Source organism: Neocloeon triangulifer, unplaced genomic scaffold (assembly GCF_031216515.1).
Source record: "Neocloeon triangulifer isolate White Clay Creek 2 clone unplaced genomic scaffold, ASM3121651v1 ptg000012l, whole genome shotgun sequence".
In the NCBI taxonomy this organism is placed as follows: domain Eukaryota; kingdom Metazoa; phylum Arthropoda; class Insecta; order Ephemeroptera; family Baetidae; genus Neocloeon; species Neocloeon triangulifer.
In genome coordinates, this window is record NW_026775554.1 from 3,990,558 (window position 1) to 4,005,224 (window position 14,667).

General features: G+C 39.0%; 3 protein-coding genes across 5 annotated transcripts; 2 read left to right on the plus strand and 1 right to left on the minus strand.

Annotated features, from left to right (window-relative positions):
- Positions 1 to 13: 13 nt before the first annotated feature.
- Positions 14 to 5,983, minus strand: LOC132198127 (roquin-2). 2 transcript variants are annotated; one of them, XM_059621933.1, is made up of 13 exons: positions 5,851 to 5,983; positions 5,132 to 5,297; positions 4,816 to 5,002; positions 4,413 to 4,637; positions 4,036 to 4,211; positions 3,632 to 3,977; positions 3,050 to 3,296; positions 2,869 to 2,993; positions 2,425 to 2,744; positions 2,261 to 2,353; positions 2,002 to 2,197; positions 1,646 to 1,938; positions 14 to 1,593 (listed from the first exon to the last, which is right to left on the minus strand). In XM_059621933.1, exons 2-13 carry the CDS (start codon positions 5,291 to 5,293, stop codon positions 1,459 to 1,461), a joined length of 2,505 nt encoding a protein of 834 aa, XP_059477916.1. In that variant the 5' UTR covers positions 5,294 to 5,297; positions 5,851 to 5,983; the 3' UTR covers positions 14 to 1,458. The 2 variants fall into 2 exon arrangements, with proteins under 2 accessions (XP_059477916.1, XP_059477915.1); XM_059621932.1 differs by lacking the exon at positions 5,851 to 5,983 and adding an exon at positions 5,390 to 5,702.
- Positions 5,984 to 7,093: 1,110 nt separating this feature from the next.
- On the plus strand, positions 7,094 to 8,613 carry LOC132198141 (RNA transcription, translation and transport factor protein). Its single transcript, XM_059621962.1, has 5 exons — positions 7,094 to 7,346; positions 7,519 to 7,743; positions 7,799 to 7,870; positions 7,925 to 8,085; positions 8,141 to 8,613. The coding sequence occupies exons 1-5, from the start codon at positions 7,286 to 7,288 to the stop codon at positions 8,345 to 8,347; spliced, it is 726 nt and encodes a 241-aa protein (XP_059477945.1). The 5' UTR covers positions 7,094 to 7,285; the 3' UTR covers positions 8,348 to 8,613.
- A 470-nt stretch (positions 8,614 to 9,083) lies between these two features.
- LOC132198130 (DNA polymerase alpha subunit B) lies at positions 9,084 to 14,651 on the plus strand. Of its 2 annotated transcripts, none has more exons than XM_059621938.1 (11): positions 9,084 to 9,211; positions 9,262 to 9,461; positions 9,769 to 9,970; positions 10,150 to 10,189; positions 12,808 to 12,887; positions 13,000 to 13,282; positions 13,339 to 13,603; positions 13,656 to 13,887; positions 13,944 to 14,162; positions 14,229 to 14,403; positions 14,461 to 14,651. In XM_059621938.1, exons 2-11 carry the CDS (start codon positions 9,383 to 9,385, stop codon positions 14,602 to 14,604), a joined length of 1,719 nt encoding a protein of 572 aa, XP_059477921.1. In that variant the 5' UTR covers positions 9,084 to 9,211; positions 9,262 to 9,382; the 3' UTR covers positions 14,605 to 14,651. The 2 variants fall into 2 exon arrangements, with proteins under 2 accessions (XP_059477921.1, XP_059477922.1); XM_059621939.1 differs by having other exon boundaries at positions 13,000 to 13,279.
- The last annotated feature ends 16 nt before the right edge of the window (positions 14,652 to 14,667 follow it).

Genomic DNA, 14,667 nt, shown 5'->3' on the forward strand with positions numbered 1-14,667 from the left:
AGTAAAAAAAGAATTATATTTTATTTAATAAATAAAAACAGATTTATTAAATTACATGATAATTCTGCTTGATTCCACCGTAGAATAATACACATTTAAATATAGATTAATATAATCGATACAATTCTCATCTCGATAAACATGCGCAACATGCTTTCTCAAAGTTTCAGTAAAAAAATTAAAGAAGAATTAATGAGTCTTGCAGATAAGTTTCATCTTATTTTCAAAGTACAATCATCATTATCAATCATCGGCATTTTTAAGAGTAGTTTTCAGTGAAACAAAAAGTTGAAATAATAATTTAAATAAAACAATATTGAGTGTCACACATTGTGTTTTTACAGCATGTACAAATTATATGTCCCATTTTACCGTACATTCAATTTGAATAGGCTTCAGTCTAACAGTGTTTTTATTCTTCATTTAGTGTAGAATACAGTCTCAAAATGAAACCACATTACTCTCCTATGTAGTAAAATATTACTCGCTATCATTTAGTAATGTCGCTAACTTTTTCGGCTAATCGTAAAGAGCCTCAGCCATCTATGCACAGTAAGTTGCAAATTAACAGAGATAAGGCTAACGGGTACCAAGCCACTGATCATTACTTTATTGCGTTGACATAAATTTCGAATTTTGATTCAGTTTTGGTTAAGTAAAATATTAATGCAGCAAGTTAAACTACTTTTCCATTGATGATTATGACTTATTTGTTCTTGTTCTGCAAATTTATAAAATTCTGCAAAAGTTCTTTTTTTCTTGACAGTATAAAAATAACTTTCAAAAATAGATGGCTGATAGCTGTTCCATTTTCAAAATGATTTGCACCCGTCTGGAGGAAAAGAAAAAGCAGTGTGAAAATCAGCTTTTAGAAGCTATATGATGAGATGACTCTGTAACCAGTGTTCATATACACACATAATAATTTTTTGAAAATACACAGCACAATGTGATCACTGAATAAATTAAGCAGAATTTAAAATAAAAATAAAGTGAGGAAGCTTGTCACGCTTCTAGGAGTGATAAATCATGTTTTAACACTTAGGCTTAGGGGATAATGCTTGATATTTACAACAATAACCAACATTAATAATTATAAACATGCTATTAGCTAAGCAGATAATAGGGAAGGGCAAGAGGGCTTGCCGTGCCCAAAAATTATTAATCTACACCATCTTAAGTATCAATGTATGTACGCATTTCAAGTTTAGTGGTGTGTATGTGCACAAATATACACCTATCTATATGACTGATTCGACAGTGGTTTCAAAAAGAACAGCGCAAAAACAGGCGATCGCCTACGTCAGCATCAAAAAATTTAATTGACCTGATTTACTTTTGTTGCCACAGTCAACTTTGACGTATTGTTAAGGACAAATAAAAAAATTGGCAACGATAAAAAAATGTTTGGGTAAGCAATGCAGTGGATAAAGATTAAAAACTATCCAAAAACTACCGTTAAGGTCGTCCTGCAGAGTGTTCTTCCTCGCTGCTCCAACGTTTTTCCTCTTGTTCTAGTTCAGACTCCCAACGGAGAGCAAACTCCCGCATGTCATCAACCAAATGACGCTCATAGCTGTCTTCCTCCTCCTTCTGCAAATGAGAAAGGTTAGAAGAAATTTAGCAACTTTTGTTTATATTGTACCATTTTCAATTCTTGCTCCTGCTGGATGATGCTATGTTCGATTTGCCGCAGTTCCTGAGCCAGGCGTTCGCCTTCCTCATTCCCGTAGGCAAATCTCAGATCGTTGATCTTCTTCTCCAATGATCGTATTTGCTCCTGCATTTTTCTCGGATTGTCGATGAAGCCAGATTTCACAGGAGTGTGTTGCTCAGGACTGGGAGTTTGCAGCATAATGGAGAGAGGGTCAATATAGTTGGGCATCATTTGATTCTCCGGAGAAATGGATTGACGCTGAATGCCACCAACAACTCCTTCTATAATTTTTTTAATAAATCATTAGTTAAATTTGCATTGTTATTATGTAAGAATAGTCTTACCTTGTGGCTGCTGATAATACCATTGGTTGCCACGTTTCACATCCACAAGAGATGTCGTGCTTTGCAGAGGGCGGTGGATGCTGGGAGAAATGGGGCCGTAACGATTAACACTGTCTCGGTAATCCTGTCCAGTCTTGTTGTTGGCCCAAATAGAAAAAGCAGTCAATTCAGAATTAGTCTGAGCTGAGAGCGGCATCTGCGATAGATCCAAAGATATTATAAGTCAGACGTTCAGCAAAAAGCATCACTTTAAATATACCAAAGAGGGGCTAGGGGCGTCAGAATTATCATGACCGACCATTTTCTCAATCTGAGAAAGAATTTCATGACGCCTTTGTTTCAAAGAAGCCAACTAAACAGGAAGTGGGAAATCAAATATAGATTATATTTATAAAATAAAAATCATTTTTTTTAATAACCAACCTTGCTCCTAGTATCCGATCTGGGAACATAATGTCTGTAGTGAATGTCGAGTGGAGCTACATCACCCAGCATGGGACTTCTCTGTAAAAAGTCAGTCTGCCCTTGGGTGTACATCTGGCCGGCTGTGCCGCCAAAAACGCTACTTGTGCTGCTGAAGTCTACAGGGTACTTAGAGGAGGCCGGCTGGTAGGCCTGGCCACTTGGCTGAAACTGCTGCTGTGGGCCCGGGGGGTAAGTGGAACTGTATGGGCCACATTCCACCGTGGAGCGCGGAACTGCAATGCCCAGAGAGGACCCAACACCAGGCATAGGCATGAAACCTGCGGAGAGAAACAGATTTTTGAAATTTAAACCAATTTGTATCTTATTGTTAACTTTTTATTTTGTTTGGGATTTACTTATATTATATTCTAAAATTTAAAATTAAATTTTAAAATAACTCACCATCTCTTGCAGAGTTGGGAGAGAAAATGTGATTTTCAGGGGATTGATACAGTCCTTTCTCCTTGAGGCCGTCCATCTTATGTCCAGCCGCTCGGGGAGAAGATTTGCGATTTTTGGCCCTATACCTGTTTCCAAGTATTAAATAAATAAGCTGCTACAAGTAACATTTCATTTTGTATACCTTTCTAGCTCTTCTTCCGAGTGAGCAAAAGTGCAGTTTATGGTGCGAGGGCACACACCTCTTGTGACAAGGTCACGGCACATGCTGACCTTGTATCTGGAGCCAACGTTCATACCCATGGAGCCGTCGCTAGGTTTGCGAGTCATGCCCCCATGCTGAGCAAGGAACCTGACGAGACCTGCGCCAACTGTGCGAGCAGCCTCTAGAGCACCTGCCAGCTCGAGCCATGTGGGCGCTCCGGTAGTTTCTGTTCCAGAAGGAATAAAGTTAGAAAAGGAGGGATTGGACTTTGATAGAGGGTGGAACTCTCTGGAGAGAGTATTTGTATTTACACGCCCCAGATAGAAAACAACATAAGATAGTACCAAGAATAGAATGCAAATACTGAGCAAAATTCAGAAAGGAGTAAACAAATACCCTGAAGTTATTAAAAATTGATTTTTGAGGCACCATAATTTTAGGATATTCATTAAATTTAATAACTGTAACTACAGCTTTAGATTAATTATTAATTGCTCATTGCTTAATATCTTTAAAAAAGGTATTAATATAAAAAATATAGAAAAATGGCATTATTTTAACCTGTGGGATTGCAGCAGGGATCAATAGCAGCTAGTAGTTCCAAGCTGTTCCTCAACCCTCCGAGAAGTCCTCCCGGGTCTCCAGTCCTTTGAAGGGCAATCATGAGCTCTTGGACAGATTGAGAGAAGGATTGGGGCGTCTGCAGCTTGTCCATGATGCTCTGCATGTGCGATTTGTGGGCTGCGTCACCATAAAGGAGCGACGACCACTGGTCGGGGGCAATTCGCAGACCTGCCTCAGTGGCGATCTGCACAATTTGCGCATCATGCTCCCGACGCAGTGCTTCATAATTACGAAACTCTTCCTTCAATTGCATAAGTGACGAATCACCCTCGCGCTTTGACACCTAACAAAAGATAGAAAGAAATCAGTAAACAAATTAATACATTAAATTATGCAAATACTTTGAAACAAGACGCTCGATAGAGAAGCTGGACAACATGGCCGATGCTTGTTTTAGAGGCCTGTGGGAAGTGAGGCTCAAGGCGCTGAACTACAAACATCACCAGAACTTTCCTGGAAAGTGCCGAGCCGTCCTCTAGCGCCAACAAGACCAATCGAAGGACCTCTTCTTGCATGGCTGAATGGAAAGAGATTAGTATTAAAAAATACTTCATTGAAAATAAAAAATATCAATTTAAACATAAAACAAATACAAGAAGCCCAATTAATTTTGTGAAGATTGGTATTTTTTAATAAAAAGTAAAAATTTAAAAATTAACCAACCATGTTAACAAAAAATGTGAGGCAAAGATAATATTTAATACAAAAATTAAAGTACCTGGTCCAAGGAACTGACATCCTCTAGCTCTTACTGCTGCCCATAGATTGGCCGACAACTGCTGAGGGTTTTGATGATGCAGAATCAATTCTGTGACCGACCTCTCTCCCAAGGAGCGGGCTGCACGCATTGCTCTGGTTCGACCCTCTTCTTCAAGAAGCTGGCAGTTTATCAAAGTGACCAACTTTTTCTGCATGGGTCGCGACAGCGCATTTGTTGTGCCTCCTTTAAGAAAAAAACAACAAGAACTGATAAGAGCAGGAAAATAATACAAAATATTTCTTTGCAGTGGGAAACGTTGCAAAAATTACAAATTGTGACGAAATTCGTGAGTCATCAGGTTAGCCTTTTTTGATGTTGACAACTGTGGCTCAACAATATGGCTCCAAAAACTTGTTCTTACCTGGGAAGGGCTTCAGATAGAGGGCCATGTCCTCGATGCATTTTTTTGCTCTTCTGTAGCAACCGAGGTCTTCAGAATTGAGGTGTTTAACATTTCCATTGAAATCATTGTCAGGTAAAGGAGCCCCAAGCAGTTGGAGAATTGCATGATTGATGGGCAGATTCTCCAACTCCGAACTTATGTTGTACTGGAAAAATAAAATAAATTTGGTTTAACAAAACAAACTTCCGTCTAGATACTTCCAAACAAAATATTGATTCCGGTTTTTACCTTAGCTACGCAATTTCTTTACTGGTTAAAGAGTATATTTATTTACCTGGTCGAAGGGGCACTGTTTTCTGTGCAGGGTGAAGAGGCACGACCTGCAAACGGTGTGCCCACACCCCAGACTGATGGGGCCCCTGGCTGCAGGGTCAAACTCATTGCAGCACACGGGGCAGGTGAGGAATTCAGTCCACTGCGGCGCCTGAATCGGCATCCTCCTGAAATTACGTAATAAATTGTGTTTATTTAAAAAAAAATAATTTTAAGGAAAGAGAAAATTGTCTCCCAGTCACACAAATTCGGTTCTTACATGATGGAAACTTTGCAATGTGCACTATTATCCTGCGATTCTTGCGAAAACCAAATCCACGTCTGCTACGCACAAACTCTCAGACAAGACTGACATCCAAAGTGAGTCAGTGAGAGGAGACACGACGGTCGACCCTCGCGAGACTGCGTGATGGGGGAGAAATTTTCAGAGATTGTTCTAGAAGATGGGCGGTCCCCCCGAATTTCGGGCCGCTTTGAATCAAAAGGGCAATTCACCCAGCTATCGTCCTACATGATGCGACGACTGGGAAAGCGGAAAAATTGCAAAAATTTACTAAATTACGTGACGGTGCGTAAACAAAATAGAGGGGGCGTGGCATTTTCTGGAAAGAACATTCCGGTAGCTCCTGGTACTGCGACCTAAATTTTGGAGCTTTTCCCACGGGAACCGGGTTCACTTTCCGCCGTGATTTTCGACGGAACGTGCAAAAGATGCCTCACCTTGCGTATTCTGCGACTATTCATCAGCGAAGATTCTATATCGTAGGAGATTTCATTCATGATATTGTTCACTTTGACACATCGCCATTCCAATCTGTTTTGGTTATTTTTTTCAAGGTAACATGGGGACAGGCTGGCCACCGTACGGAAATCAGCCGAAGTGATTGAAAACAATGGGAATTATTTTTTTCGCACTTTGAAACTGTTTTTAGAGGGTAAGTGTTGTTTTATTGAAAATTTCAAACAGCTTTCAAGCATAGAAATTTAATTTTCACAATTTTAGCCTCTGCTGAATTTTTCAGACCATTTTAAGAAAAAGCGGCCTTTTTTAAAAACCGGAGAAAAATCCTGTACTTAATTATTACACATTTTTTTTGTACACACAATTTGTAGGTTCACTATTATTTTTCGTATTTAAATATAAAAATTAAAAGAACGTTGCCAAAAATGTATAATACTATTTAGCTAATTTAATTTTTAACTTTAAATGAAACGTAATAAAAAATGATAAAAATACATATTAATGCTACGTCATAATACATAAGTTTTAAAACTTAAAATGTAATTTTATCTATATAGCAGATTATTACTAAATTTTTCTTCATAAAATTTTTACTTGATTAACATTGTTTTTTTTTACAAAAGAAAGCTAGGCAACGATATTAAATTTAACGATATTATAATAATAATAAATTAGTAATTTTAGTGTTTTTTTTTTTACTATTAAAGAAAAAGATATTTTATGCAAAATGGTAAATCTGTTTTGCATTTCTTTTGGTATTTACTCGATTTACTCAATGTTTCTTCTTAGCCATTAAAAAAGTCTTCTCCGTTTTATAGTTTCAGAATAATTTAAACGCAAATATTAAATGAAATAAAGTATTATAATTTATATTAGACTTCCAGAAGATATTAATAACTCAAAATTTCGAGAGCAATCTAAATTGTGGATTATTTTGGGAGAATATTGATCCTGCTCGCTTCCCTGTTATCCTTTTTCTCTTCTATTTGCGCAGTAAATTTTCCTCGAATGTGGTCGCGTCGTCCTCTTTGGCTGGAACCTTCGAAAAGTAAATTTATTTTGCTTTTTTATTTTATATACCATTGCTTTTGGCTTATTTTTTTCAAACGTTTTTGTAATATGAAAGTTAAATCAATTAATTATTGATACATACAAAATTTGATCTTGCGGCAGTCTTTGAAGTTTGAATTTCCCTCTACCCTCAACAATACGCGACACACCCCCTTCAGGACGAATGAAATAGACGTGTTGACGACACGCTGAATTCAGTGCATTTGCTGCAAATAATAGGAAAATAGTGTTGTCAGATTCGACTTAAAAATCATACCGGCAAAGCCAAACTAGAAGTTCGAAACGTTCTAGTTTTAAAAATCTCTCTGCTTACTGATCTCTAACCTAGTTAAATTCATCAAAATGTTCAAAAGAAAGTTGAAGGCTCTGGAATTCCAATCGGAATCTCCATTTGATTGTGAAGGTGAATTGATTTTCAGAACAGCTTAATTCATCATTATAATTTAAAATGCCGGCGCTTCTTTTTGAGTTCCACGTTATAGTTTTCAGCCTTCATTGTTTTTAATCTATTGTACATAATTGTATTTACAGTCGGAAAAAAAATTAAATGATTTGATTCGAATGTTAACTTTCAGATGACAATCAATTCAGAAATCTGGTCCTCTGGCTGGAGGAGCAAAAAATCAGGCACTACAAAATTGAAGATCGAGACCTCTTGAGGAAAACGGAGTCTCCAGATTGGAACAAAGGCTTTGAGAAGTACAGGAACGACTTAGGATGTCCCATAAGCTCAAACAAAAGGAAAGAAGAAGTCGACTGGCTTCTCTCTTATGCCGTTCGTCTTGAGTATACTGATGAAGGTACAAAAATTTCTTCTATACTGATTTATAAATTAAAACCTAAAATTATTTTCAGTTGGAAGATACAAGGACGTGAAGAAAGAAGCTGCATCCACACCACCCTCAACACCTCTTGAATGGATAGATGGTAATTATTAACCCTACTTTTGGAAATTTATTTTTAAATTACATAATTTTACAGTCCAAAGTGATGATTTTAAAGCAGGTGTGTTTCGGCTGGCAAAAATGCTAAACGTGACACCACACCCCGACCATCTGGTTACCCTCAAAGCAATTAGCAAGTTGGTTGTCACTAGATTGAATCCCGAAGCCATTGCCAAACCAGAAACAGTTGTCATTACAGTAATATTTTTTTTTTACCAAACACAATTTGATTTTAATTTTATTCTGCCCCTAGGGTGTGGAGTTTCCTCTTGAGGAAGCTGACAGTGGGCTGGAGGAATCGGGCGATCCCTCGGTCAGACACGCAATTCGTGTTTTGAGGTTGCTTTACCTCCAGGATCTTCGTCAGCTACAAACCAACGTTAATGAGACTATTGTAGCTTTGCAAGGAATTACTGCTGATCCGAGGACTGATACTGCCATTGGACGTGTTGGCATCTAAGATTTACATGAATTCTCAAGCTTGCTATAAGACAAAATTCTTCTAAAGAAAAGTCATTTAATGCTTAAATTTTAGTTTGTTAATAAAGAATATATTATGCTCCAATTTTGTACAAGTGTAAAAACACTGTAAAATCTATTTTGTAAACAGAAGTAAATGCGCCCGAAACATTTCAATAAAATTTGTATTTTAATTCTTTGTAAGCTTATTACAGTTTTATATAGCAGATGCACTATTTGCACAAATTTATTTTATATTAGGTACAAAATAAACACCACGAAGCACCTCGACATGGCTTATTATGTTTTGGTTGGAATTTCATCAGCTCTATCACTAAGATGATCAAAGGGTGGTAGATTAAACAGTCGGGCTAATCCAATTCCAGCGGCTCCTAAAAAATTTAAAAATCATATTTTTAAGAAAAACAACCTGGAATTGGATATGCGCACCTAATGCAAATGTGTTCATAGCTACTTTGAAAGGGAGATTGTTGGCTCGTCTACTTTGGTACGCTACGTAAATTCCTGCACCCAAAAGTCCTCCTCCTGAAACTAATCTGCAGCCGAGGCAGTCTCGTGGCCTGTGACTTATGACTGAAGTCATCTCTGTGCCTAATCACTGTTTCAAAGATTGAAAAGCCACAAATTTCCGAAACATCCTTCCGTCCCACAGATTCGCGGGCCGATTTTGAAAGGGATGGCGCTGCGATCGCGCGACTACAGCGCCCTTTTGTCGAGTTTCGACGAGTTTGATAACTTGTTGGTCGCGCAGACGCCATTACACACACTCACTCTGCAGCAGCCGGGCTTACTGTTGAATTCTGCGGCATGTAGCACCCTGGAAAATTCGCAGGCACCTTTTCCTGTAAGTTCAAGTTTCTCCGTTAATTATTTGATCTATTCGCATCTCTCTAGGAAGCTGCACGCGGTTTTTGCCGACGGACAACTACGGCAACTAGCTCCGTGATACGTCAAGGTCACGTGTCACCTTTTTCACCGGGTGCGTTTTCGCGGTTTTTCTCATTCGCCTGGCAAGATGGTGAAGAAAGACGCTATTGCGGCCGAATTCGAGAATGTCGGCGTCTCCAAACTGTCGGACGGCACTCTGTCTAAGTGTGAGTTGAAGTTTTTATCTCATTTTGCCGGTTCTTTTCGGGGGACGCGCGAACTCGTCGCGATGCGGTCACTGACGCTCCGACAACTTGTTGCGCTTACACGAGGTCGCTTGGGTTTTCAAAACTCGGCCTTTGCGAGTTGAAAAACTGCCTAACTTGCGTATTTTGATCCACCTCTATTGAGTTTAATTTGGCAATTTCAGGTTTATATAAAAATTTTCAAATTCCACGTGTTTCGTGCTTCAATTTACGAAAGTTTTATTGAAAGTTGCATAACTAATTGCAAATTTTCCGGTCTCATTTGTAGGCCTTGATATTTGCGACGACTTCGAGTTGACCGAAGAGGAATTAGCTGAGCAATGGGTGGCTTTCAGTGCGTCCCATTTAGGGTGGCACAACAAGCTGGACGAAGACATTTTGGCCCGTATGGTGGCCGAGATGGAAAAGGAGAGGAATAAAGCCAAAAACAGGATTATCCAGAAACCAAAAAACACACCAAAAACAAATTTGTATCCTTTTCAAATAATAGTAGCAGTGATTTAAATAATTTGATAAGCTCAAATTTTTTATGATTATTATATTCAAAGGAAAATTTTTTTATGAGATTTCTTGTTTTAATATATATATTTTTTCAAAACAAAATTTTTGATCCATTGTTGAAAAGTTTCCTCAACTCTCATTTTCTCAGAAGCTCTAGCATCCCATCGGGATATGTGACACCACAGAGGGTGAGTAGAGCGCTACCATGATGTTATTCAAGTCAATTTTTCTTTTTGCATGTGCACTTCTCTCTTCTCCCTGTATATACACAGTGCACGCTCTTTCACTTCGGAAGCAGTTGGCTCTCGTGTATTTTTTTTCCATTTTATTTTTAATAGCCGGCCGTGCGCATTGAAAAGAAATCTCAAGAAGCGAGAGAGCAGCGCGGCAACAGGAATAATAATACTTCTGAAAAAAGAGGGGAGCATTACAAAGAAAATTGGAATATAACAGGCGCGGTTGCCACGTTTCGGTGGGAACCCAATGCATCTCATGTTGGGATACCAACCTTCCTTCTTTTCGCCAAAGCATACCTGTGTGGAAAAAATGTGATTTTTTGTCTTGCTCGTGAGAGACTTGCTCGCTCGCTTGTGGGGGCGGGAGAGGATAGATTGGTCGGTCGATCGGGGAGCAAGGGAGGGAGGGGAGGTGGCTCGACCTGCCTCAGGTATCCGTCCACTCTCCTTTCTCTTTACCTGCGCTGCCGCCTGCCTGAGAAGAAGGGATTTTTCTTTCTCAAGGCCACGAAGTGACGCTGCCGTTGAAGCCGCACCACAGCCACCACAAAGCCAGCGTCCAAATCTCTTCCGCCGCACGGAGAGATGCTGGAGTTTTCGCCCAAAATTATTTCTCTTCGCCGGCTTTGTCTTGTCTGCCGCTGCTGCGAATTTATTCCGCGACCGGCCGCAGTGAAAGTGAGCGCGCCGCCCGTGCAACACCGCCAATTTCACTCGACCCGCGCCGCTGGTGAGAATTCTCAAGCAGTTTCTCTTTTCTGCCTTGATTTGCTTTTCACTTCCAATTCGAAATTTAAAATATTATTTAATTTATCTGGGACGTAATTTTTTCAGAACGAATCCATCGCAATTTAAAACTGCTTATATGTGTTCTGATCGTTTATATTCCTAATTTTGATTTAAAATCTTAACATTCTAATTTTGATAATTCTTTATACTTTCAAACCTGCAAGTTTGACCGTTTTTCATTTATTGTTTGTTCGCTTCCGTAGGGGGTGAAGCGAAATCTGTGCAGCTTCCCTCCCCCAAGCGCTGGGGTTTGGGGTGCATGGCTAGTCTACCTGTTGCTTTGGCGCCAATTCACAGCAGCTCGAGGCACTTTCTTATTTTCCTCGCAGTATTTCCCCGTTGTGAGAGAGTCTTATTGCATGAGCGAAATAAAACTATCGGAGAACTTTCACTTCAATTATCTTGCGATCGGCTCGCTGGTTTCTCTCCAAACTCCTCCATGGTCGGATTAAAAAAAAAAACTAGTTAAGGAAATATTTTCCATTTGTTAATTAGGAATTTTTAATTTTTATTTGACTATAAAATTACTAATAATTCTGCTGGCTGTATAAAATGAGATGTAAGTTATTCACATGAATAATGTAAAACGTGCGAAATATTCTGTCTGTGGGTCGGACTTGGTGTGACGCGCGCTCTCCATAGTCTTTTTTTTTTCTTTGCTTGATTAGGGGTCACGGCGGCACTGAGAAGTGTCAATGCCATGTCATGCATCAAGGCAGTGGAGCTGCATTGTTGGTCTGCTTCGTTGAGCCCCGGCGCTGTTGCCACGTGTCCGGGCTGTCCAGTGGTGAGTGGTGGTCTAGAGCACACGAACCATTAATGTATGTGACTAGATCTACACTCATCATTGGCTGGCCTTGAAGGAACTACCGCACCAATTAGCCGGCCAGACTCCAGGAAAGAAGATTGTTCCTTTCGGTGAAGTTTTTTGCTGCTTCCTGCGCGCCACCTTCATTTTTGTATGATACACCTCCGAAAAATGCAGACGGGCAGGTTGTTTCCTATGGATGGGTACGGGTCTAGTGCGTGCTGAGCTTTGCCCCATGACTAGATCCATACTCATCAATAGTGGCCGACCGTGGCTCTTTTGACTTCAGTGTGAGATTATGTTTTCACTTTTATTTTGCTTGACTGACATTCAATTTGTTGTAAATTATAAGTATCTACAAATTGTATATTATTTTATTGATTGTATTTGCTTTTTTTGTGTATTTTCATTTAACCAAATTAGATGGTTATTTTTTAACTGATTATTTTGCTGTTTATTTAGTCATCATATAAATATGATAGCATGTACAGATTTGAAAATAAATTTAGTGTCAAAATTATATTTTTTTGTCTAAGGTTGAAAAGGTGGAAAAATCAAAAAGTTGTTGCATATTTAGTCTCTTGTTGCTTTTTATGTCCTAAATAATAACGCGTGTTTTGATTAAATAAATGTGATTAAATATTTCACTTTGATTTTAATTAAAATATTTAATTTGTGGAGCTCCCCGTATATATTTATGGTTTCTTCATAACATGTCTAATTGACCTTTTATTATTGTCTTGGTCTGATATTATAAAGAACAATAATATGTCTGGAGACTCTGGAGCAATTGTCAGAAATTACTCTCTATTTTTAAGAAAACTTCTGCCATGAGATTTCTTTTCAATCAGCGCCTCTGGAATATTTTATCAATAGCGTATGAAATTTTTTCCTTTTTATTTATTTTTTTCATTTAACTATAGATTTGGATTGCTAACTCATTCATTTTACTTTGTGCATTTTATTTCTGCAGGCCAAACCTGTGAGTCGTATTGCTTCGGAACATGACTCGTCCCTTGCGGACTTTTCCCCGGCAAGCTACTCGCCTGCAATGTAAGTTGAAGGGATCTCATAAAAGATAACTTTTGTTTATGCATATAGAATCACTGAATAGCAAGTTCAACCAAATGGAAATTTTTAAAGAGTATTTTTTATTTCTGGCCAGATTTTCTCCGTCTGGGAAAAAGGCAGCCTCAGCCACCTCCGGCAAAGTGGCCTTTGAATTTGGCAGCACAAATGGAGCCTCATGGAAGTCAGGTAATGAGAACCGCGTCACAATCGAGTCAATGGCAACCGGCAGTGGTGTCCTCGCCAGCAATTACAAGTTTATGTACGAACCTATCCACCTGACTAAAGCCATTCTGGCTGACCGCGTGGACTTCTTGGGAGAACAGCTACGCAAGCAGAATGACCTACCTGAATTTTCCCTCATGGAAGAGCAACAAGTTGTAAAAATCAAAATGTAACTCAAGAGAAAACCAATTCTTAAATATTCAATCTGCAGGAAGAAACAACTTTTGTTGGAAGGATCGGCTGCAATGCTGATGATTTGAAATTAACATCTAATTCCGTTGTCATCACTGGCTCAGCTGACAGAGACGCCGAGGTCTCCCTCAATCTGCACAAACTCGAGGACTATGCCCTATTTTCTGGCCAAGTGGTTGCTATTAAAGCCCACTCTGCTGCTGACAAGTTGGTCCCGACCAAAGTTTTCAGTAGTGTTGATCTCAAATTCCCAGACAAGCCTATCACTTTTGATTTTACCACTGGCAAGTTCTCTATTTGATTTGTTTTTTTATTTTGATTTAAATTTAAAAATAGGACCTATGGAGATGGTTGTTGCTGCTGGCCCATACACTCATTCCGATTCCCTCACTTACGAGCCTCTGCAAGCCTTGATGCAGTACGTTAAAGAGCATAAGCCTCATCTTCTTGTTCTGTGCGGTCCTTTCGTCGATTCCATTCAACAGCATGTGCAAGACTCCGTGATTGACGACTCATATGAGCTGTTTTTCATGAGATTGCTGATTGATGCACTTAAGCCAATATCTAAGTACAATTTTATAATTTGTTTTTCTTTCAGTCACTAAATGTATTATAACCATTCAGCTCGCACACTCAAATAGTTGTGGTTTCATCGAGCAGAGATGCACATCACCTTCCCATTTTCCCATCACCACCTTACACAATATCTCCTGCTGACAAAAAAGACTTACCCAACAACGTAACATTTGTCTCTGATCCATGCCTGCTTGACGTTGATGGTGTGATTGTTGGAATCACCTCAACTGATATTTTGAAGCACATTGGTCCCTGTGAAATTGCCAGGTACTTTTTTACTGAATACAATTAGATAGATCATTGTAATTTAAATAATTTCATTTATTTGTATAGTCAAGGAACAGACAGATTGGGTCGCCTAGCTAGTCACGTTCTGCATCAGGCTTCCTTCTACCCTCTGTACCCACCCCAAGCTAACATTCACCTCGAGGCATGGGAGAAGTTTGGACAATTACCAGTCAAGCCACATGTGCTTGTTCTTCCATCGGACTTGCGATTCTTTGTGAAGGTAAATTTATCCCTTTCTTAATTAAATAATATTTATTGATAAAAAAATTTTTTTTAGAACGTAGATGACTCGTTGGTTGTAAATCCCGAGAGGCTGGCCAAAGGAGTTAGTGGAGGAACCTTTGCTAGGCTGGAGATTGCTAAGCCAGCAGATGATAAGCCATTCCCTGATAGTGTGAGGGCTCAAATTGTGAAAATTTAATACTCCTAATTAATAGCTGGTGAATAAAAAAATCTTATTTTGCAAAACCCAGCTTTATTCTTT

What these genes read in the sequence shown, in the direction of transcription:
- LOC132198127 (XM_059621932.1), bottom strand. An exon ending in AACAGTGCCCCTTCGACCAG is followed by an intron (nt 5,003 to 5,131) that starts GTAAATAAATAT and finishes TTATTTTTCCAG; the next exon opens with TACAACATAAGTTCGGAGTT. An exon ending in CTATCTGAAGCCCTTCCCAG is followed by an intron (nt 4,638 to 4,815) that starts GTAAGAACAAGT and finishes TTTTTCTTAAAG; the next exon opens with GAGGCACAACAAATGCGCTG.
- LOC132198141 (XM_059621962.1), top strand. Translation starts at nt 7,286, where the DNA reads ATGTTCAAAAGAAAGTTGAAGGCTCTGGAATTCCAATCGGAATCTCCA. An exon ending in TCTTGAGTATACTGATGAAG is followed by an intron (nt 7,744 to 7,798) that starts GTACAAAAATTT and finishes AATTATTTTCAG; the next exon opens with TTGGAAGATACAAGGACGTG. An exon ending in CAGAAACAGTTGTCATTACA is followed by an intron (nt 8,086 to 8,140) that starts GTAATATTTTTT and finishes TTCTGCCCCTAG; the next exon opens with GGTGTGGAGTTTCCTCTTGA.
- LOC132198130 (XM_059621938.1), top strand. Translation starts at nt 9,383, where the DNA reads ATGGTGAAGAAAGACGCTATTGCGGCCGAATTCGAGAATGTCGGCGTC. An exon ending in AACACACCAAAAACAAATTT is followed by an intron (nt 9,971 to 10,149) that starts GTATCCTTTTCA and finishes TCATTTTCTCAG; the next exon opens with AAGCTCTAGCATCCCATCGG. An exon ending in TCATGGAAGAGCAACAAGTT is followed by an intron (nt 13,283 to 13,338) that starts GTAAAAATCAAA and finishes TTCAATCTGCAG; the next exon opens with GAAGAAACAACTTTTGTTGG.